We start from the raw sequence: 24,983 nt of genomic DNA, 5'->3' as shown, positions 1-24,983 counted from the left end.
ATTGTATTGCTATAAACTTCCCTCTTAGAACTGCTTTTGCTGAGTCCCATAGGCTTTGGGTTGTCATGTTTTCATTGTCATTTGTTTCTAGGTATTTTTTGATTTCCTCTTTGATTTCTTCACTGATCTCTTGGTTATTTAGTAGTGTACTGTTTAGCCTCTATGTGTTTGTATTTTTTACAGTTTTTTTCCCTCTGATATCTAGTCTTATAGCGTTGTGGTCAGAAAGGATACTTGATACAATTTCAATTTTCTTAAATTTACCAAGGCTTGATTTGTGACCAAAGATATGGTGCACCCTGGAGAATGTTCCGTGAGCACTTGAGAAAAAGTATTCTGCTGGTTTTGGATGGAATATCCTAGAAATATCAGTTAAGTCCATCTTGTTTAATGTGTCATTTAAAGCTTGTGTTTCCTTATTTATTTTCCATTGGATGATCTGTCCATTGGTGAAAGTGCGGTGTTAAACGTCCCCTACTATGATTGTGTTACTGTTGATTTCCCCTTTTATGGCTGTTAGCATTTGCCTTATGTATTGAGGTGCTCCTATGTTGGGTGCATAAATATTTGCAATTGTTGTATCTTCTTCTTGGATTGATCCCTTGATCATTATGTAGTGTCCTTCTTTGTCTCTTGTAACAGTCTTTAAAGTCTATTTTGTCTGATATGAGAATTGCTACTCCAGCTTTCTTTTGATTTCCATTTGCATGCAAATCTTTTTCCGTCCCCTCACTTTCAGTCTGTGTGTGTCCCTAGGTCTGAAATGGGTCTCCTGTAGACAGCATATATATGAGTTTTGTTTTTGTATCCATTCAGCCAGTGTATGTCTTTTGGTTTGAGCATTTAATCCATTTACATTTAAGGTAGTTATCAATGTGTATGTTCCTATTACCATTTTCTTAATTGTTTTGGGTTTTTTATTGTAGGTCTTTTCCTTCTCTTGTGTTTCCTGCCTAGAGAAATTCCTTTAGCATTTGTTGTAAAGCTGGTTTGGTGGTGCTGAATTCTCTTAGCGTTTGCTTGTCTGTAAAGGCTTTAATTTCTCTATCAAATCCGAATGATATACTTGCTGGGTAGAGGAATCTTGGTTGTAGGTTTTTTCCTTTCATCTCTTTAAGTATGTCCTGCAGCACCCTTCTGGACTGCAGAGTTTCTGCTGAAAGATCAGCTGTTAACCTTATGGGGATTCCCTTGTATGTTATTTGTTGCTTTTCTCTTGCTGCTTTTAATATTTTTTCTTTGTATTTAATTTTTGATAGTTTGATTAATATGTGTCTTGCTGTGTTCTCCTTGGATGTATCCTGTATGGGACTCTCTGTGCTTCCTGGACTTGACTATTTCCTTTCCCATATTAGGTAAGTTTTCAAGTATAATCTCTTCAAATATTTTCTCAGTCCCTTTCTTTTTCTCTTCTTCTTCTGGGACCCCTATAATTCGAATGTTGGTGTGTTTAATGTTGTCCCAGAGGTCTCTGAGGCTGTCCTCAATTCTTTTCATTCTTTTTTCTTTATTCTGCTCTGTGGTAGTTATTTCTACTATTTTATCTTTCAGGTCACTTATCCGTTCTGCTGCCTCAGTTATTCTGCTATTGATTCCTTCTAGAGAATTTTAAATTTCATTCACTGTGTTGTTCATCATTTGTTTCCTCTTGAGTTCTTCTAGGTCCTTGTTACACGTTTCTTGTAATTTTCTCCATTCTATTTCCAAGATTTTGGATCATCTTTACTATCATTACTCTGAATTCTTTTTCAGGTAGACTGCCTATTTCCTCTTCATTAGTTTGGTTGGGTGGGGTTTTACCTTGCTCCTTCATCTGCTGTGTGTTTCTCTTTTTTGTTTAACTTACTGTGTTTGGAGTGTGTTTGCAGGCTGCAGGTTCGTAGTTCCCGTTGTTTTTGGTGTCTGCCCCCAGTGGGTAAGGTTGGTTCAGTGTGTTGTGTAGGCTTCCTGGTGGAGGGGACTGGTGCCTGTGTTCTGGTGGATGAGGCTGGATCTTGTCTTTCTGGTGGGTAGGATCGCGTCTAGTGGTGTTTTTTGGGGTCTGTGAACTTAGCGTGATTTCAGGCAGCCTCTCTGCTAATGGGTGGGGTTGTGTTCCTGTCTTGCTAGTTGTTTGGCATGGGTGTCCAGCACTAGAGGCTGCTGGCCATTGAGTGGAGGTGGGTCTTAGCATTGAGACGAAGACCTCTGGGAGGGCTCTTGCCAACTGATATTACGTGGGGCCGGGAGGTGTCTGGTGAACCAACGTCCTGAACTTGGCTCTTCCACCTCAGAGGCTCAGGCCTGACAGCTTGCTAGAGCACCAAGACCCTGTCAGCCACATGGCAGGAGAAGGTGGGCCATGAGTTGGGTGTCAGCCACTGCCTGGTTGTAGCTCTGTCTCAGCTGTCTCCAAAGGTCACCCAGATACATTGGGTTATTCCACCGTTCCTCAGAGCTTGCACATGCCTGTCTGGGATTTGTAGATGTCCTCCTGATACTTTTCATTGAAATACCTTGCATTCATGGTGGTGAGAGATATGCTAATAGTGTTGGTTCTCTTCAGTTCAGAGACTGGGACAGTCTGAGCCTTCATGTGGCCAAGTCAGGAGCAGCTGGCCAATGGTCCCAAAGTGATAACATGTCAGATTCCAAAAAGGCTTTCTGCAGCGCCTGAGCAGTAGTCCCAAGCAGCTGCTCAGCTGCAGCACTCTGACCGGGGAACTCGGTGGGACCCTCAAACGAGGATTTCTGCCGGCCGTAGAGCCTAACTTGCCCACCCAGGCAAGGAGCTGAGGAGAGCATCTTCCAGCCCCGTCTCACCAGAGGAGCGGACACCTGGTTAAGGTTTACTTTTAATAGGTACTGTCCTCTCAACGTAGGCAGCCAGGTACTTGATTGTATGGATATTATTACTCAAGAACAAAGAATTAAGGCAAAGGCTATTAAAATTTTCTCTCACTTACTGCATTTGGGGCAGCAAGAGATAAGGTGTTTCTTAAGAAGCAAGGATAAGACTGGCTGTTTTACTACTGGGCCCTAAGCAGGTAGACTAGAGAATATTCAGCAGAAGATGCACACACAGTCTGAATGTCCTCAATTCTAAGAGACGATCATTGGAAAAGGCCTCTGCTTTTAGCCCTGCATCACGTGGCAGGTCCTAACTCTTTAACACATAAGGGTGATGAATGACAACTATTCCCAGTCTAGTTGATCTCATGTCATATGCCTCTGTAGTTAAGAATGTTGCTAAGGTGGTGCCAAATGAAATCCTTCCATTGTTCCCACCTCTTTCAGAAAATCAAGGCTTTAGATGAAGAATTAATAGTTTCTCACTATAAAGGGCTGTAGACTCCTAGTTTTGCCAAATCTCCTTTTCTATAGAAGTAGAATATGGCAGAGTCACTCACTCATCATATACACTACCATTCTTAGTTTACTGCTAATTTGCAAATCTATACTAATACTTCTCAGTGGAATCCTCCCTTTTTTTCCTTATCAAATTGCTTTGGAAAATAGTATTTCTAAAACAGGACTCTCAAGATTCCCTTTACACCTTTTATAAAAAAATTATCTAAACCAGGGATCAGGAAACTTTTTCTTAAAGGGTCAGACAGTAAATATTTTAGGCCTGTGGGGCCATAAGGTCTCTGCAGAAACTACTCAGCTCTGCTGCTGTGTTCAACAAGCAGCCACAGGCAATAAATAAACGAGTGAGGCTGCGCTCCAGTAAAACTTTACTTACAAAACTGGTAGCTGGCTGTAGTTTGCTGACCCCTGGAAACAACGTGAATTCTTTTGGAAATAAAAATTATTTTTACTAAAGACTTTTTTTCCTGAAATATTGACACTAAGCTTTACTAAAGAGAAATCTAGTATTAGGAGAACAGGGGGGAAAAAAAACTAGTTTATGGTGAAGCGGTCACTTATACTCATCAGTGCAATGGTATGTCTATAAACTTCCCTCCACATTTGTATTAAAATTAAAAAAAAGAAATCAAATCTTACTTGGACTTTTTTCTCCCTTCTGCTCTTGATTCTTCATTTTTAAAAGCATAGTTTCACTAACCAATGTACAGTCCATGTCCACTGTCTCTCCTCCTGCTAATCTTGACTGACTGCCATCCTGAATAAATATTTAAAAATTCAAAATTTTAACAATCATTCCTTTACGTCCTAATATTTACTTTTTTGGGGGGGTGGGGTAAAATATACATAACACAAATGTTACCATTTTAATCATTTTTAAGTGTACACTTACATTTCAGTAGCATTAAGTAATATTTACCTTTACCCTTTAGGAATATAGATACATTTAGGTTTAAATGCCTATAAACCATTTTTAGCTTTGATATACAAGCATCGTCTCTCAAGCCTAGGAAAAGGACTGCTGCCAAGCATGAGAGAACTATGCATTACCATGATCCCTGGAGCTTCCTTTCTTCCCTAATCTGCTTCACAGAAATGAACATCAATGTACACTAAGAACAAAGTTCACAAGTCAAATTTGATTTCTTAATGGATATTTATTACTCTAGCAACTGTTACATACTTTATTAATATGCTATCAAGTGAAACAGAACTTCTCAAACTATGAAGAACCTAAATACAAACCAAAAAATTTATTTCTGCTATGAATTTTAATGAAAAAATACACAGTATTTTAAAAAATTAGCCAACTGGGAAAAATGAAATTTTTTTCTTGAAGGTAGATTATTTTAAGTTAATCAAGGCATATGACAGATTATTTTGATTAAAAAAAAAACTATTTAAAATATGTAATTAGCATTTTACATTATTTTAAAACTATTTTTCAGCAAAGTTCTCTAAAGTCAGAAAGTATTGTTATTATTATTACACTTTCAAAAATACCATAATGTTGGCAAAAATACCATAATGTTGGCATACCATAATGTTGGCATAAGTGTTATTATTTCATAGTTTTCTGAATAAATACATGAAGGCTGTAAGAGGTATGTGATTCCCTCAAGGTCATAGAGTGAGTCAGGACAGCAGGGTGACTAACAATACACTAGAATAACCACATGGGCTTTGGTTCTCTTTTCTAACTTACCTTTGTATCTACTACAGTAATATCCATTTTATACTGAGAAAGGTCTGCTCCTGGATCTATACTCCACTGGATGTTTTCAAAGGATACATCTTAGATAAGGAGAGAAAAATGCACAAATAAAAACAAATTTTTAAAATTCTCATCACTTTAAAACATTATGGAACCCACAGAATGAGAAAAGTTTTGCAAATCATATGTCTGATAAAGGACTTGTACCTAGGATATATAAAGAACTGTCACACCTCAATAATAAGACAATTACTTCAATTAAGAATAAGCAAAGGACCTGAAGAGACAGTCCTTCAAAGAAGATATACAACCGGCCAATAAGTACATGAAAAGATGCGCAACATCATTAGCCATCAGGGAAAGGCAAATCAAAACCACAACTGAGATATAACTTCACACCCACAGTATGGCTATAATCAAAAAGACAGTAACAAGTGTTGGTGAGAATGTGGAGAAACTGGAACCCTCAAAATGTGAAGAAATTGGAACCCTCACATGCTGCTGGTGGGAATGTAAAACGTTGTAGCTCCTTTGGAAGAAAGTTAGATAGTTCCTCAAAATGTTAAACACAGAGTTAGCATACACAAATGTTTACAGATATACATGTAAATGCAAAGAAAAGGACAGGCTATCTATGGGTGAGGAACAAGGTTTGGACGATAAATTTCTACTTTTTATATTTTTAAAATCTGTATAGTTTAAATTTTTTAAAGCTTTCTTTTTGTAAAGAAAATAAGAAACAACTACATAGAACAGGTAAATCTATAAAATCACCTATAGAAAGTAGGTGTTAAAGATGTCAATTTATTTTTTCAAAAAGCAGGAAAATCACATGTAAAGTGAAACCAATAAGAATTGTGCTATAAACACAGAAACACACAGGGATAAGATATTTTTTCTGAAAATAATTCAGTCTATCCAAAGAATGTACATAATATATTACAATACTCAATTTAAAGTCATTAAAAAAGAGCAGAAATGCTATTTATAGTGTACATACCTTGGTTGTTTTGTAGAGACTTTGTTTTAGCAATTCTACATGGATTTAACTGAAGAACTGATGCAAGTTCACATGCTCCATGGACTGACCTGGTTTTTACTTTTATAGGCTCACAAGAACCAGCACCCTAAAACACAAAGAATTATTAGCATCTAGGAGAAATCACAACAACCATTTTAATCAAATCCTTGAACATTTAACACAAACCTTCATGTCATCAAAAAGATTCTCTGTCTCCAAACTTTCACGTGGATGTAGAGGGATTTTAAAGATAGAATTTTCTTCCTTTATTTGTAACAGTGTTTTATTATCTGGAGATTTATTCAAGGACTGGAGGAGGGACTCCTGTAAGCTGCTGGGCTCTTCTGGGGAATCTCTGGTTAACCCACAGCTCCCACTCAAGGCCTTACGGCTTGAGGAAGAGCCCTTTGGAACAGGCTTCAAAACCTCAGAGAGAGTCATTTGCCTAAATCCGATTTTAGAGTTCTCACTTCCTTGGCTTTTCTCTTGACGCTGAATAGCTGAAAATCGATCAGACAGATCCAAAGGTTTATCCATCACATAGTCTCCATTCATGTAAGAATGACTATCCGGTGGAAAAGGAAAAGCATTTTCTTTATCAAAGGAGGCTTGGGGGCAGCTTACTTCATCTTCACTTTCTTCCTCGATTTTCTTCCTTTTGGTTCGGCCTCCCAGTGATTTCAGGGGTACCACATGTTTATCTTTATCAGTAACAGTATCTTTAATGTGATCAATACTATCCTGTTCACTTGTATTTTTATTTATAAGCATCTGCTTATTAGAAGATGACTGGTTAGTGATCTTCTTCACTTCAGCCCCAATATTATGATGTGTGAAGAGGGCACCATCTTCAGATTTTAATCTAGGTTTCTCTGATCTAGAATTAGAAGTGTTGCTGAAAGGCATTGTTTTCAGATGGTTTTTTTCCCCAGTCTCTAAAAGAGAAGGGGACAAACTTGTATTCAAACCTAAACTACTTTTCACATTAGAGGTAGCTCCAAATACAGGAGATGATACCCGAGTAGTCAATTCTTCTTGAGGAGGAGGCTTTGAATTAGAATCTGAAAATCTAAAAAAATAAAGAGTGGTAAAGCTTTTTTCCTATTAAAGAAATAAGGTAAAAATTAAAAGACAAGCATAATGAGAAAACTTTTGCTAATATACAATTATTAATAGTAAGGTCTTATCCACATCTTAGACGCAGACCATTAACCAAAATTTAAGATACAATATAGTTGCTGGCTTCTCTTTATTTGGCTGACAAAAAGCAGAGGGAAATGATACAGCAAACCTATCTCAATACAATGATATTCCTATCTATAAATATTTTTCCTAAGTAACTTAAATAAATTTTACTATATAATAAAATCGTATTTTAGTAAATCCCACTGGGGACCCAAATTCTTTTGCTGTTACGAAATCTTATCATGAGTAACTCCAAGAAACAAAATTCTTATACTACAGAATTGAACATAACTCAAGACCCAGACTGCCTGTAGCAGAGGAGACAGCTGTGGCAGTAGAAAGAGCATTAGGGTTAAGTTTGAAGATGTGGAATGGCTAAGAGCTCTGACTCTCATACTTAATATTTGTGTGGTCTTAAAAAGACTAAATTTTAACCTTTGTGAAGCTGCATTTTTGTTGACTGTAAAAAATGGGGGTAATAAAACCTACTTTAATGAGTTACTATGACGACAAATTATATGTGATATATGTATCTAATACTGAAAGCTCTTTTAAAAAGCAAAGTGCCACATAAATATAGGTACTGTTAGTTAAGGGATGTTCTGAAATTAGTAAAAACAAGATGTATCCCAATCTTGGAAGCTCATCTGAACTAATAATGGATTTCATAAAATGTCCAGTTTTTGAAAATACAAACCCAGAAGGGATGATTGGATCTTTAAAGGAGATAAGGCTGGGACCTCTTAAGTACTCCTTGATAGAAGTACAGAAAGAATCTAAAAGTAATATCCATCTCTCTACATTAACACAAAAAGCCCTCAATTGGTCATAAACTGGGGAAAATATTTTTTTAAGTAAAAATTAATACAACCAGAATAACAAGCTGAGGGAGAGAAATAGTTTAAATATATGGAACTCACTGTAATGGAATTTCATCGGCGGTTTGTAAGTTTTTACCAAAGTGCCCCAAATTACCTTAAACTATCTTCACTATTTCTTCTAGATTCCTCAAAAGGTTTTTTGTGCTCTCCTTCCAGACAGTGGTAGAGCTCATCACCAACAGGGCTCATAGGACCTCGAGATTCCTTCAATAATAAAATATAAAGTACATAAATACAATGGAAGGTTATTAATTCTCTCTTTTCTTTTTGGCCGTGCCACACAGCATGTGAGATCTTAGTTCCCTGACCAGGGATCAAACCCGTGCCCCCTGCAGTGGAAGCGTGGAGTCTTAACCACTGGACTGCCAGGGTAGTCCCAAGATTATTTATTCTTAAAAAGGAATGAAATACTGATACACGTTATGATGTGGATGAGGCTAAGTGAAAGACGCCAGACTCAAAAGCCACATATATGATCCCATTTATATATGAATTATTCAGAATAGGTAAATTCATAAGGACAGAAAGCAGACTGGTGGTTGCCAATTCCAAAAAACAAGATTAGTTAGATTAGAGGAAGGGAAGAGAGATGACTGATCATACTTATAGGAGACAAATTTAAAAGGATGCTTTAGAGAGCCGTGCTTCCCGAACTTTAACATGCATACAAATCAACTGAGGATCTTGTGAAAATATAAGTTCTCTTTCAGTAGGTCTGGGGTTAGGTTTGAGATTTTCTATCTCTAACAAATTTCCAAGGATGCAAATGCTGTCGGCCTGTGGATCACACTTTAGCAGCAGGTCTTTTGAGATCAGTTCCCTTACTAGATTTGGTGTCTAAACTACTGACGTGCCAGGTTTATGGGCAGGACGGAATTAAAAACCATTAAAACATTTAAAGTTCAAAGGGTAAAAGCTACCCACTATCACTTGAAGAGAGATTTAAAACTAGAAAGGACCAAAAAAAAAAAAAAATTCAAATGCAGTGAAAAACCAATTCAATGGTTTGAATATACATTTACATATACTAAATGTATATTCAATATATACATTTACTGACTAAAGCAAAAGAATAGTTTTAAAGCTGTACCAAAATGAAACTTCCCTAAGACTGAAGAATTCAAGGGTTCCATTTTTTAGGGATCAATTAAGAAAAAAAGTAAATGTGTCTGATGGAAGGAAGAACTAAAACAACGAAAAGAAAATCATGGGGTCAATTTCTGACTCAATTCCTAAAGATGTGGTCTAATTGGACTGGCATTTATAAGGACAAAGATGAATTAAAGGATCTATAGTAGACCCAAGAATTCAGACTATCTTCCAAATCAAAGCCTGGTTTAAAGGATGTTGAAAAGATCCAATAAATTCTGAAATCAACCTAAAGGTTTAAGACTTCTCTTAAAGTCTTCTCTTAGTTGGAATAGGGTAGGGAGGAGAGGGGGAGAGGGAAGACGGTTGCTAAATCCTCTAAGTCATATAAATTTTGATTCAACCCACAACCTATATATCCCAAGAATTCTAAAGATTCTAGATTTCTGAGACTGCCTGGGGTGAATAATATAAATGGGCTTTTCTAGTCACATCAATTTTTGTTCTAGGCCTTTATCCAATAATCTTTGGATAAAATAATTTTTCTCTTGCTCAATTCTCGAAAAACTGACCTCAAAAGACACCAATTAACTCATATTATCACCAAAGTAAACAATTACTTACAGACTCATCTTGAACACTAAGTCCAAGTGTTTCAGCAACAACTGTAGCTAAATTATCAGGAGGATAACTGCTTTTTCCATGTGTATCTAAGTTTAAAAAAAAACCAAAACAAATTATACAATTGTAGAAATTAGACGTATGAAAAAATACCTAAAAGGAAAGAAAAAGCTCAAAGGACCACTTTACAAAATGGCACTGAACAATTTTTAAAATTCTACGTAAAGTCCAAAATATCTACTATAAATTGCAATAAGTTGCAGGTATCTAGCACCTACACTTGCCAAACTTTCTCAGCTAGTTTTCTATTTTTCCTAAATGAATTGAATGTTAACAGGTAGATTATTTTTCTTATTTCCACTGGAAAAAAATAAAAAACATAATTAAATGGAGTTCTTGTGATACAAGACACAGCATGAATATCAAACCGTATTTATATAGTAACCTTTCATGAAAACACTTTCATGAGAGTTTCACTTCATGAAAACTCTCACAGTGCAGAGATTTTCAGCATTGCATAATTTTCAAGTTTTAAGCTAACACAACATATTTATACAGAATTCACCTGTGTTCAAATATTTTATAAAGTTTTATGTATACGGAGTTTCAATAAGTCAACAAGTATTTATGTAGCACATACTAGGTTTCAGGCATTGTGCTACGAAGAGAAAAGGTTGTTGTCCTCAAGGAGCTTATGGGCTGCTATAGTTGAAAGGTATAAAGAAAATTGCAATAAAATGTGGTAAACATTAAAGGTACATAAAAGGGTCATTTGAACACAGAGCAAGGACTCCTAAATCTGCCTTGAGAAAACAAGGAAAGCTCACCAAGTGTTGACTAAGCTGACCCTTGAGAGAAAAAGGAATTAAACTGGGCTGGGGGCAGAGAGGATTCTAGGTATGTGGAAGGTGTGATATGTGAAACAAAACTGCATGTTCAGGCAACTACATGTGGTTCAACTGCTGGAAATCAAAGTGCAAAAGCTAAAATGGTAGTTAGGACATGAGCGCAGACAGGTTGATAAGGGATCAGATTATGCTAAAGAATTTAAAATTTATCCTGTAGACAATGAAGAGATAGTCAAGGGTTTTTTAATGGAGGACAGATGCAATATTTGGGCTAAAAAGGTGATTCAGACAGGCTGACAGAACAAGAAGCGCTCACTAATAGGCAACGGGACTAATTAGATTACTAAAAGAGTCTCATGAGAGATGCTGATGGCCCAAACTAGTATAATGTGGGTGCAGAAGAATGTGCATGACAGATGTGTAGGAGGTGCAATCAATAAGACTTGGAGACTATTTACGTATGAGAGTTGAAGAAGCAGGAATCGAAGATGATTCGAAGTTTTCTGATTTAGGTAACTCAAAGAGGTATGTAAACTGTCATTTACTGAGACTGTAAATAAAAGGATGAGCAGGTTTGACAAGAAAGTCTCACTTTGGACGTGCTGAAGTGGAAGGATATCCAGGTATAGATGTTCAATAGCAGGCAGATACATCAGTTTGGAATTCAAGAGAAAAGTCTTGGAAAGAGATAGATTTGGAATTTATTATCATATAGGTGGTAGCAGAATACTAACTCTAAGTGAAGATTCCTCCAGAAACAGAAAATGAGAGAAGAACAGGCCAAGGATCATATATACTGGGGACAGTGACATTTAAAAGACAGATGGAGAAAGAATAGCCAGTAATGGAAGGTGAAAAATGAACAATAAGTAAGAGAATCAGGAGAGTGGCACCACTTCAAGAAAAAGTGTGTGCACTATCAAATGTCATAGAAAGGTCAAGTAAGATAAAGACTGGTAAGCATTCACTAGATTTAACAACCAGGAGGTCTCTGATGACTACTGCCAAGCAGTTCCAATGTAATGAGTGAGAGAAGAGAGTGTGAGGATGTGTCCGCTTTTCTCCCCCTTCCTCTCCCTCTTTTCCGCCCTCCTTCCTCCCTTCCCCTGCACCCCTTTTTCTTCCTGGAGTGAATGGGAGTTGACAGAAAGGAGAAATTGAGCACAGACTGCTTTTTCAGCTTTGAAGAGAAGCTCTAGCTGAGAGTGGAGACAATTAAGAGGGGGTTATTTTAAAAGACAAAAGATAACATGTATCTTTATGTTGAAAAGAACGAACCTGCAGAGAAACTGGAGATACAGGATAAGAGAACAACTGATGGAGTAAAGTTCCGGCAGCAGCAGAAGAAAATGGGCTCCCGAGTGCTGAGAAGCAAGGTGCTGACACAGTCTAACGTCCCCTGCAGCCTTTGCCTGACAGTCTGTCTATACACATGCACACAAACATACATACACTAATATAAATAATTTGTAGCTTTCAGAGTATAGGCTCTGATTTTACTAATTTTACTAATATAAAATGAGTAAGTGATTAACCATGGCCAGTCCTCCCAGTTTTGCTCTGCATTTCATCTCCTCTCACTTTTTCAAGGATCTAGCAATTGTTCCCTCTTTCTCCAGAATTACTCATTTCTCTCTTTACAAGATCATTCCATCAGCATAAAAACATGCTGAATAGGCTATAATAGTCCATCTTTTAAAATCCTCCCTGGACCCATGTTTCTCTTTAGCCACTGTCCGTTCTCCCTTCCCCCTTCACCACAAAAAGGCCCTGAAGGACTTGTTCACAAGTGCTCCTTCCGGTTCTCTTGAACATGATAGTCTAGTTGATCACCTCTACACTTTAACAACTCTCATTGAGAGTTAAACACTCAATGATCCCCAGGGGACCGAATCCAACGGTCAATACTCAGTCTTCATCTTCTGCGACCTATCAGCTCTGTTCTCCACAGTGACCACTCCGTCCTTTCTCTCTTGGTTTAAAGGACGCCACTTTATCTTGGTTCTCCTATCTCACTGGCAGCTCCTTCTCTGGCTACTTGGTTGTTCCTCATTTTCACAATCTCTAAATCATCATCCCAACAGCTGCGATACTGCCTCCGAGGAAGTGAAAATGGTTCTTGGGGGGCAAAAAAATATTTTTATGTATGAGACACAGATACACATACACTCAATACAGTATATCTGCAGTATTAAAATCTCATGGGGGAAGTGATGCAGGGGGGCGGTGGGGTGTCTAAAAAGGCCACGTGGGAGTGATAATAAAAAATAGCTGAGACTCACTCCTTTACATAATGGAGTGCCTCAGGGCTAAGTACTGGAACTTCTTCTCTTTCCCATCTTCACTCGCTTGGCTATCTCATCCAGTCTCATGGCTTCAGACACCACCTACATGCTAACAACTTCCATTTGTATCTCTATGCTAGACTTCTCTACATTCACACCCACCTACCCATCCAAAATCTTTACCTGAATGTCTACCCGGCATCTGAAAACAAAATATTCTCAAAACCAAACCCCTACCCTCAGCCACCCTGCAAACCTCCTGCTCCCTGTCTCTCTCCTCTTAGCAAATAGCAACTCTAAAGAACAGAGTTGCCCAAACCAATCTCCCTTTCACTCACTCTGCCCCAGCCACACAGAGCTCCTTAATGTTCCTCAATCAAACCAAAGAACACCCCCACCTCAAGGCCTTTGTGCTTACTGACTTCTCCACCTGAAATGCCCTTGCCCCAGAAATCAACACGACTCACTTGCTTCCCTCAGTCTCTGCTCAAATGTTGCTTTTAAAGTAAGCCTTTCAACAACTTTTTTTTTTTTTTTTTTTTTTTTTTTTTTGCGGTTCGCGGGCCTCTCACTGCCGTGGCCTCTCCTGTCACAGAGCACAGGCTCCAGACGCACAGGCTCAGCGGCCGTGGCTCACGGGCCCAGCCGCTCCGTGGCATGTGGGATCTTCCCAGACCGGGGCACGAACCCGTGTCCCCTGCATCAGCAGGCCGACTCTCAACCACTGCGCCACCAGGGAAACCCAAAGTGAGCCTTTCTAATATCTCTTCTTACCCTGCTTTATTTTTCTTCAGAGCCCCTGATCCATCTAACATATTTATTTTCTCTCTTCCCCAACTAGATTGTAACCTCTATGAGGTTAAAGATTTTGTTTTGTTTAGTGCCCGGTATACATTAGGCATCCAAATATTTATTGAATGAATGAGTAAACCACAGTAAAGCCTTATTTACTTAAAATTACTAGCAATTGTAATTACTGTGGATAGGGATATTAATATGAATTAATAACAGGATAACATTACTTTCCAATATGAAAAAGACTGCTAAACAAATAATACAAACAAAATTATGGAAAATATTTTAAAATGTTGCCTAATTCAGACGGTCACTCTTGTCCACCAATTTTAAACTTATACAGTAATCTCAGTATCTTGCTTACTAGCCACTGGAGCTTGACTCTGATCACAAGTGTCAGCCACTAGAATTTCACGTTCATTATGTTTATGTGGTGGATGAGTTGAAGACTTTGGTATTTTTCTCAATTCTAAGGGAAAAAAGAAGAGAGATTACATATAAACAAAAAATCATGAGAAATGATAAGCCAATACAAATCTATCTTTAAATGCACTAGAAGTGCATTTTATTCACGTAACTTTAATATTCTAAAAAGGTTATTCCTTTAGTTTCACTGAGAAACAAAGTTGGTAGTTAGGACAGTGGGGTAGAGAGGACTGGAACAGATAAATTCTTCTGACCTAAGCCTTCTAGAGTTGTAATATTTTAATGTATCTTTTCCTTGTGTATCATTGCAAATCAGTAGGTTCATTTGAAATGAATATTGCATCATACAGCTTTTTCAATCTTTGTTTTAGAGTTTTCATTTTCTGGAAGGAAAGCTGAAACATGCTTTATCAGAAATCATTCCACTATTTAAGGGTTTAATTCAAAGAAAACCAAAAGAAGGACAAAGTAAAGGGAAATAGACTTTTACTAATTATAACTAGAAATTATCATTAAAAAGCAGTATACATGTAAAAATAAATAAGCATGGGTGGTTAGAAAGAGAAAAGGAGTAACTAGTCATTAAATTAGTTTTAACATAATTTGCATGGCTCAAAAGCATATTTTAAAAGCAGAATTTCATATTCCAAGTAAAAATGATCAGAACAAGATTAAAATTGACAAAGTTTTAAATAGTTACAGGTTATTCTCATACAATGAAGAAATAAACCAAGAGCATTTTACTAGATACAAAAGACAACTTTTCCTAAAAAAGAAAATTGCTGTGATTTGCTTTTCTGGATATTCTTTCAAATGGATTTAAACATGATCTAAATTATGCCGATGCTTATCTGTAGTGATTCATGTTCTATCTGATACCAGACAAAAAGACCCACAAATGTTCATTCTAAATCCACGATCTTACATTTTAATTTAGCTCCTAATTACGTGTAAGATTTTTAACAATTCTTTTGTTTTCCACTAGATGGTGATGCAAGCTCATATAAAATGGGGGAAAACTGTCAATTTTCCAGTATCAAAGATTAAGATCTACTGTTTCTTTAAAAGGCATAGCTACTGTCAACAATTTATTTGCATTAGAAAAATATCTCTAAGGCTGTGTATACTCCTTTCCCTCGAGTGCTTTCCTTGTTACAAACAGTTTAGGTTAAGATGAAAGTTTTAAAAATATTTACTTTTAGATTAATATTAAAAGGAATAAGCACTGTATCACATCACAGGATAAATTTCAGGACTACATGAAAAGGTATTTCCAAAGCATTTAGCAGAAATGGTCAACTGGCTTGGAATTAGAAATATGCCACTGACAAGGCACGAAGTAGATACATTATAAAGCCATTTATGGATTTACCACCAAGCGCTACATATTATAAAAAATAAAAATAGCTAGTTAAAGCGTTGGTGGGAGTAGCTGTGGATAAGACTTGGAAACTACAATAGTTTAGAGCCAGGAAGATCTATATTTGAATTTTGACTCACCTACTTACTTGACAGGTTACTTAACCCCTCTAAAGAGCAAATCTCTCCTCATCTATAAAACGAAGGTGCTAGTAGCTACCTCAAACCTGTCCTGAGGATTAAAACACAGTAATAATGTAGTCAAATCAGCAAAATAAGCAGCACACAGTAGGTGGAACTTAATGTTAGGATATCTCCTCTTCCCATGTATCCTACTCAGATATATACACATAGGAATAGTTTTTAAATAAAAAGAAAACTATTCACTACCTTTGTAAAATGCTGAGTGTTTACATATTCAGATGAGCCACACACGTCTATACATAATACGGGCAGTAGATGCCTTCCCAGTCACTTCACTAATGGAAGTTAAACTTACAATTGTAACGTAAGTTACCTGAAAAATGACTATCCTCCTAACAATAGATGAATACTTTTTTTTTTAACAGAACCAGGTAACTAAACTACAACTCCAATCCTTACCCTGTGCACACCCAGAGTGCTCCAGTTTAGTATGTGTTTGTTCTACGTATCGGACGTGGAGGTTCTCCTTCCTTCGTAGTCGGTTAGCGCCAGAAAATGAAAAGGTTGTTATTGGTGAATCTGGAATAACATCTTCCTCAGTTTCAAGATCGCTTGCTTGATGTGGTTGATCATTCCTACAGGAAAATAAGGACAACTGAATGAAAATTAGTTTGATAAATATTTATTAAAACATCTAGCATATGGTATGAGCGACAGCAGAACACAGGTATGAAGCCGTAAGAGATATAATTCCTTGCATCTGATGTTCCAAGTCTAAATACAAGGATTAGAGAAATACTCACATGACTAGAGTACCAGGTGGGGAATATTACTGTGAGAAGTGAAGTAGAAAGTGTAGTTGGTGGTACCTGAGGTGAAATTAAAAGAATTTCAAATGGCAGAGAAAATCAGCAGAGGATCCTCCAAGTTTGAGTTAAAGGCAGGCAGTACTGTGTACTTGTGTTAGAGAAAGACAAGCCGGAACTACATGAAGGAGAGCCTCGACTAAGTGTGCACATAATGTAGAAAGCAAGAGGAAAGGAATGAAGGTTTTAGAGAATGGAAGTAATGTGACAATCTAGCAGCAAGACTGTGCAAGATTGACTGGGACAGAAAGAAAGGAAGTAGTGGCTGTAATAGTTCAGGCAGGAGCTTCTCTGGGTTTGAACTGGAATTCTGAAGATACGTATGGAAAGGAAGGGACCAGTGTTAAACACTCTGGCAACAGAATCAACAAGACTTGGCAAATGACAAATTCAGGGTGATAAATAGTACTAACACTGGTAACACCAACATTTGTTGCAGTTTTACACTGGCAGGCACTGTGCAAAGCGTTACATGTATCAGTTTAAGTATAAGGTATTATCATTATTACTCTCATTTTACAAACAGAAAATACAGATACAGAGGTTAAGTCACTTACTAAAATAAAATAGGAAGGGCTTCCCTGGTGGCGCAGTGGTTGAGAATCCGCCTGCCAATGCAGGGGACATGGGTTCAAGCCCTGGTCTGGGAAGATTCCCACACGCTACAGAGCAACTAAGCACGTGCACCACAACTACTGAGCCTGTGCTCTAGAACCTGTGAGCTACAACTACTGAAGCCCAAGCGCCTAGAGCCCATGCTCTGCAACAAGAGAAGCCACCACAATGAGAAGCCCGTGCACCACAATGAAGAGCAGCCCCCGCTCAACGCAACTAGAGAAAGCCCACGCACAGCAAAGAAGACCCAATGCAGCCAAAAATAAATAAATAAATTTATAAAAAATAAAATAAAAACGTTTAACAGAAGCAGGATCTAAACCCTGGCAGCCAGACTCCCAGGACAACACTGTTATCCTTGGTATAGACCATGGGGCTGATGACTGACTACAAGTAGGACTCAGACTTTGAATTTCTGCTTCTGCTTCTATCCACATTTCACTGTCAGTACTCTCAACACATCAGTCAGAATAGTCTTATTAAAACTTACATCATATCATGTCACTCTTCTGATTAAAACCTGCCACATCTCCCCACTTCACTGAAAACACAAGCCAAACTCCTTATAATGATTGATCTGATCATCCCCCTCCCCCATTACCTGACTCCTCTCATATTACATTCTACTCCAGCCACCCTCGCTTCCTCAGGCTCCTCAAACACACCAGGCACACCCCTACTTTACGTTCTTTGCTCCAGCTGTTCCATCTGCTTGGAATGCTCATCCCCAGATATCACATGGCTAACTACCTCATCTTCTTCAAGTGTTTGCCTTCTCATCAATGCCTGCCTTGAACATGCTATTTAAAACTGCAACCCCCTTCCCACACCCTAGTACTCTAGTTCCTTGTTATTCTGCTGTTACTTTATCCATAGCAGTTACTGCTTTCTAACATAGTACATAATTGATTTGTCTATTGCTCACCAGCCAGAAAGTAAGCTCTAAGAGGATAAGGATCTTTTTGGTTCATTGATACATCACAAGTGTCTGCAATAGTGGGTACTTGGTACATGCCCAATAAATATTTATTGAATGAATGAATGAGAGGTTCCCAGATTTCACTAGAAAAATAAATTTGTGCTGATCTAGGCATATGTTCTTGCCCAATTCAATTCAGGCCCGAAGGCACCTAAAGACTGGGTTTGGACTGAATTGTGGGTACTGAGTAAAATAAAGTTAATTCACTTTAACTCAACTGCCTTTCCCATGTCAAGCCATCACTGACCTTATTTGCCACCAATTTTTATCAGTCTGTCAGGCATTTATGCTTTACATGACAAAACCAGTCTATCCTAATATACTCATCAGTTTGTAATACTACATATGTCAAACAAAGAATAATGAGATTTTTATAAATTATGACCAACAGAGATGTTTTTTAATTAAAAGAGATTAATTTTTCCTAATGGATTTGTATCTTAATTTCCTAGATAATATCAATATTATTTGTGGTCTATAATCCTATACTCTATACTGAGTAAAATCTTTAGAGCGAGTATCTAATCTCTACCTACAATTCTACCATCTTATTCTGGAGAAAACAAAGTAAACTAAAGTCATACGAGAAACCTTTACAAATTAATGGAGTATGAAATCTATCTGACCTCACTTTAATTAATCACATCACAGGCTACCTGCCTATTAGTCATAAAAATTCAACCTGAAACATGAATGAGTCACGAGAAGAAACTGCTTTCCTGGCAGAGTCAAGCTAGAAGTAGCTGGGATCACAAAAGGAAAACACACACACACACACACACACACACACACACACACACACACACACACACACACACACACACACACACACACACACACACACACACACACACACACACACACACACACACACACACACACACACACACACACACACACACACACACACACAAAGCCAGCTCTAACTAGAGGTGTCCAAACTAAGTAAACAAGTGCTGGCTTTGTCCTCCTTTGTCCTGTCATAAAAGAAAAAGAAACAAAACAACTTTCCATGTGTTAACCAAGTTTCTTCTTTAAAGCATTAGGTCTCATTCTGATTTTCTGAGAAAAGTTAACATGTTATGCCACAGCTTTAGGTTAATTATGTACACTGGCCATCTTTCTCCTTCCACTTTTCTTTCTAGTGGCCCGAGAGCCTCCCCTTAAATTCCTGTCAAAACAATTTTAGTTGTCCATTTTTCTAAGAGCTGTAAGGATCCAGGGTCTCCCTTCATAATGAGTCTGTAAAGAAGCTTTTAATATTCAAGCTTTTCTCCTCCTCCAAAAAACTTACACTTCCAGTTAAAATATAATTTAAATTTAATGAAGTAGTTACAGCTATCAGGTTCACTTAAACATTCTGATTTTCAAAAAAAGGGTTCCCTGAAATATACACTAATGAGTCTGATACCCTGCTTTCTTGGAACCAGTTTATAATATGAATAATTCAAATAAGACTAATTTTTAAAAATAGGGTTAGAAAGCTAGTTTTCTGAGGAATGCTCTACTGCATATCTCGCTCTCAGGAAGGCATCTGACAGTGACTCTCTCGTTATCTTCTCACTGTAAACAAAAGGGAGAAATACAAACTTGGTATTAATAGAGAAAGACAGACTCCAAACTGACTGAACACCATCAGACAAAGAATTATATCGATGAGGAAACCTGTGGAAGTATGCCTCAGGGCTCCATCCTCAGGCAGGTTTTCTTCAACGTTTATTACTGATTTTGATGAGGATGCTGATGGAATAGTCATTGAATTTGTGGAAGACACAAAGCTGCGAATAAAAGTTAACCTAATACATGGTAGGAAAAAAATCAACATATGAAAGACCCCCAGAGGTTGGAATAATGGGCCAAATCTAACAAAATGAAATAGAACAGGATAAATGCAAGATAAAAAGCCTCACTGAAGTGAGTCAGAAGAGAGAGAATCCACCTACGCAGGGTGACACCATGCAGGTAACCTTCTAAGGCTGTTTTAGCACAAAACTATACAGAGGGTTTAAAAACTCTGAAATTGAGGTAGACCTGGGTTCAAATCCTGCATCTGACATTTACTAGTCACATTGGGTAAGTTAGTTAACCTTTCTGAGCCTCTATTAAAGTAGATACAGTACTGTACTTTCCTACCTCGTTTTTGTGGGAAAGTGGTGAGAAAAGAAATAATATATGTAAAAATGTAATGCAATGCCCAGAAAATAGTATTTAATCAATAGTGCTCTTTACCTTACAATGAAGACTCCTTTGATAGAAGGTTACCATAACAACTACTATAAAGCCATAGGGAAGACTTTGACTTAGAGGTTCTAGTTAGCAGTAAACCTGGTAAAGAACCGCCAGTATGTATGTTTTGACCACATTAATACAAGTAAAAAGATACAGAAAAATGGAGGGAGCAGTATTGCTCTACTGGTCAGACTATACCTAGAAGACAACTGAATTAATTAAAATATTGACAAACTGAAACATTAAAGAGAAATGATAATTTGAAGAGGCTTGAAGTAATGTCTCACAAAGAACAGTTAATGAACAGAGAATATCTACTCTGTATATTTACCTATTTACAATTAAGACTCAGGAGGGCCCCGTACCCTGTCTTCATGTAAACAAAGGGCCATCAAATAGAAGGCGGGTGGGGGGTGGGGTGGGGGGGTAAACTTGCTCCAGATGGTCCCAGAAGGCAAAAATCAGAATCAACAAATATCACTCTGTACAGTGACTTCTACCCAAACTTAGAACTTTTAACAGTATCATCTCGTTAAAATTAAATAGGCTTGGGACACAGTGAACCTGTATAAGAGGTATTCAAACAATGGCTATTTGTTAAAGAAATTATACAAGGAATTCAATTTAAAAGAGAGCACTGATGGAACCCCCTGTCAGCCCAGTGGTTAGGACTCTGTGCTTTCACTGTCAAGGACTTGGGTTTTAAAAAACAAACAAAAAAGAAGACTCCTTTGACTTTCACATCCAGCTCATCCATTTCCCCAAACAAGTCATGACCTCAACACTTAGCTTATTTAATTACTTGCCTTCTGTGACTGGTACAGCTGAGTATATATTTTGAACTTTATAACAGCAAATTTTTTTCTGAATAATTTCTTACTATAGTGTCACTAAACAACTGTCCTACCATAAAAGGTCTCTGTGGGACTTCCCTGGTGGCGCAAGTTAAGAATCCGCCTGCCAATGCAGGGGACGTGGGTTCGATCCCTGGTCTGGGAAGATCCCACATGCTGCGGAGTAACTAAGCCCATGCGCCCCAACTAGTGAGCCCACGTGCTGCAACTACTGAAGCCCACGTGCCTAGAGCCCGTGTTCTGCAACAAGAGAAGCCACCACATAAGAAGCTCACGCACCGCAACGAAGAGTAGCCCCTGCTTGCCACAACTAGAGAAAGCCCACATGCAGGAACAAAGACCCAATGCAGCCAAACAAAACAAAACAAAAACAACAACAAAAAAGGAAGGTATCTGTAACATCAAACCCAGACGAGGTGAGTCAGAATTACTGCATTTAACAAGAAAAAGTATAAATAAAATAACACTTTTTCTGAAGTTCAGGGAAATTTCAGGCAAGATAATACTTGCTACTTCTTTTTCTGACTGAAAGCAAAAGGGAATTTGAGGAGAACAAGTTGTAAAAGAAGTTGGCTTATGAGAATAACTATCTTAAATTTCAGGAGAGAACTGAAAGACACAACGGATTACCTCCTACACTGTTCTAAGGCCATGTACTAAATAAAACATACATGCCCTGAGCTCATCTATATGACTGATCTTCACTGTTATTACAAACTTCAGCCTTTACTTCTTTTCTAATGTATCAATGAGCTTCAACAGAAAAATCTGTGAATTCGAGAACACTAAAACTAATTCTGAACAAATCAGAATTCACAGTTGACCAAGCAAATGACATTATCTAGTTACAAATCACTTTATAACCTTGGTTTTGGAGGCGTTCACCCATCTAATTCTATAATTCTCTACAGACTAGTTATCATATTTATCTTTGGACTTCATAAATATCAGGGCTGATGTGTTCAAAATACCATAAGCTACATGTGCCAAATTAATTCACAGAACATAAATTAATGTAGGTCAACCACCACTTATCTGAAATCTTTGGAACCAGATGTGATTCAGAATTCAGTTTTTTAAAAATGAAGGGTACACCTAAAGCAAATAGAGAAAGAAGAACAAAGAAAACCCAAAGTCAGTAGAAGGAAAGAAATCATAAAGATCAGAGCAGAAATAAATGAAATGGAAACAAAGAAAACAATTGCAAAGATCAATACAACTAAAAGCTGGTTCTTTGAGAAGATAAACAAAATGGATAAACCATTAGCCAGACTCATCAAGAAAAAAAGGGAGAGGACACTACTCAATCAAATTAGAAATGAAAAAGGAGAAATCACAACTGACACAGCAGAAATACAAAGGATTATAAGAGATTACTACAAAAAACTATATGCCAATAAAATGGACAACCATGAAGAAATGGACAAATTCTTGGAAGCGTGCAATTTTCCAAGACTGAACCAGGAAGAATTAGAAAATATAAACAGACCGATCACAAGTAATGACATTGAAACTGTGATTAAAAATCTTCCAACAAACAAAAGTCTAGGACCAGATGGCTTCACAGGTGAATTCTATCAAACATTTAGAGAAGAGCTAACACTCATCCTTCTCAAACTCTTCCAAAAAATTGCAGAGGGAGGAACTTTCCCAAATTCATTCTACGAAGCCACCATCACCCTGATATCAAAACCAGAAAAAGATATCACGAAAAAAGAAAATTATAGATCAGTATCACTGATGAACACAGATGCAAAAATCCTGGACAAAATGCTAGCAAACAGAATCCAACAACATATTAAAAGGTTCATACACATGATCAAGTGGGATTTATCCCAGGGATGCAAGGATTCTTCAATATGTGCAAATCAATCAGTGTGATACACCATGTTAACAAATTAAGGAATAAAAACCATATGATCATCACAACAGATGCAGAAAAAGCTTTTGACAAAATTCAATACCCATTTATGATAAAAACTTTCAGAAAAGAGGCATAGAGCGAACCTACCTCAACATAATAAAGGCCATATATGACAAACCCACAGCAAACATCATTCTCAATGGTGAAAAACTGAAAGCATTTCCACTAAGATCAGGAACAAGACAAGGATGGCCACTCTCGCCACTCTTACTCAACACAGTTTTGGAAGTCCTAGCCACAGCAATCAGAGAAGAAAAAGAAATAAGAGGAATACATATTGGATAAGAAGAAGTAAAACTGTAATTGTTTGCAGATGACACGATACTATACATAGAAAATCCTAAAGATGCCACCAGAAAACTACCAGAACTAATCAATGAATTTGGTGGAGTAGCAGGATACAAAATTAATGCACAGAAATCTCTGGCATTGCTATACACTAACAACGAAAAATCAGAAAGAGAAATTAAGGCAATAATCCCATTTAACACCTCAACAAAAAGAATAAAATACCTAGGAATAAACTTACCTAAGGAGATGAAATGCATGTACTCAGAAAACTATAAAACACTGATGAAAGAAATCAAAGATGACATAAACAGATGGAGAAATATACCATGCTCTTGGATTGGAAGAATCAATACTGTGAAAATGTCTATACTACCCAAAGCAATCTACAGATTCAATTCAATCCCTATCAAACTACCAATAGCATTCTTTACAGAATTAGAACAAAAAATTTTACAACTTGTATGGAAACACAAAAGACCCTGAACAGCTAAAGCAATCTTGAGAAAGAAAAACGGAGCTGGAGTAATCAGGCTCCCCGACTTCAAACTATACCACAAAGCTACAGTAATCAAGACAGTATGGTACTGGCACAAACACAGAAATATAGATTAATGGTACAGGATAGAAAGCCCAGAGATAAACCCACACACATATGGTCACCTAATTTATGACAATGGAGGCAAGAATATATAATGGAGAAAAGACAGCCTCTTCAATAACTGGTGCTGGGAAAACTGGACAGCTCCATGTAGAAGAATGAAATTAGAACACTCCCTAACAGCATACACAAACATAAACTCCAAATGGATTAAAGACCTAAATGTAAGACCAGACACTATAAAACTCTTAGAGGAAAACATAGGAAAAACACTCTTTAACATAAACCACACAAGATCTTTTTTGACCCACCTCCTAGAGCAATGGAAATAAAAACAAAAATAAACAAATGGGACCTAATTAAACTTACAAGCTTTTGCACAGCAAAGGAAACTATAAACAAGATGAAAAGACAACCCTCAGAATGGGAGAAAATATTTGCAAACAAATCAATGGACAAAGGATTAACCTCCAAAATATATAAACAGCTCTTGGAGCTCAATATCAAAAAACCAAACAATTCAATTAAAAAATGGGCGGAAGAGCTAAACAGACATTTCACCAAAGAAGACGTACAGATGGCCAAGAGGCACATGAAAAGATGCTCAACATCACTAATTAGTAGAGAAATCAAAACTACAATGAGGTATCACCTCACACCAGTCAGAATGGCCATTATCAAAAAGTCTACAAACAATAAATGCTGGAAATGGTGTAGTGAAAAAGGAACCCTCCTGCACTATTGGTGGGAGCGTAAACTGATACAACCACCATGGAGAACTGTATGGAGGTTCCTTAAAAAACTAAAAATAGAACTGCCATATGACCCAGCAATCCCACTACTGGGCATATACCCTGAGAAAACCATAATTCAAAAAGAGACATGTACCACAATGTTCACTGCAGCACTAT

At 37.4% G+C, this 24,983-nt stretch overlaps 1 protein-coding gene and 1 long non-coding RNA gene across 2 annotated transcripts in view; one reads left to right on the top strand and one right to left on the bottom strand.

Moving 5' to 3' along the window:
* Positions 1-24,983, top strand: part of LOC132436186 (uncharacterized) — a 593,708-nt gene that overhangs the window by 118,589 nt on the left and 450,136 nt on the right. The gene's annotated exons all lie outside the window — the stretch shown is intronic.
* The window catches only part of RBBP8 (RB binding protein 8, endonuclease), an 83,177-nt gene that overhangs the window by 19,629 nt on the left and 38,565 nt on the right, over positions 1-24,983 (bottom strand). The window contains exons 8-15 of the mRNA XM_060028782.2: positions 16,176-16,351; positions 14,152-14,256; positions 9,863-9,948; positions 8,244-8,353; positions 6,270-7,152; positions 6,063-6,189; positions 5,054-5,142; positions 3,988-4,105 (exon numbers count right to left, since the gene is read on the bottom strand). Of these exons, the coding sequence (XP_059884765.1) occupies positions 3,988-4,105; positions 5,054-5,142; positions 6,063-6,189; positions 6,270-7,152; positions 8,244-8,353; positions 9,863-9,948; positions 14,152-14,256; positions 16,176-16,351 (1,694 nt within the window). The remainder of the gene's footprint in view (positions 1-3,987; positions 4,106-5,053; positions 5,143-6,062; positions 6,190-6,269; positions 7,153-8,243; positions 8,354-9,862; positions 9,949-14,151; positions 14,257-16,175; positions 16,352-24,983) is intronic.

Source organism: Delphinus delphis, chromosome 13 (assembly GCF_949987515.2).
Source record: "Delphinus delphis chromosome 13, mDelDel1.2, whole genome shotgun sequence".
Classification (NCBI taxonomy): Eukaryota; Metazoa; Chordata; class Mammalia; order Artiodactyla; family Delphinidae; genus Delphinus; species Delphinus delphis.
The sequence above is the reverse complement of the archived record's forward strand: the minus strand, read 5'-3'. Positions and strand labels throughout refer to the sequence as shown.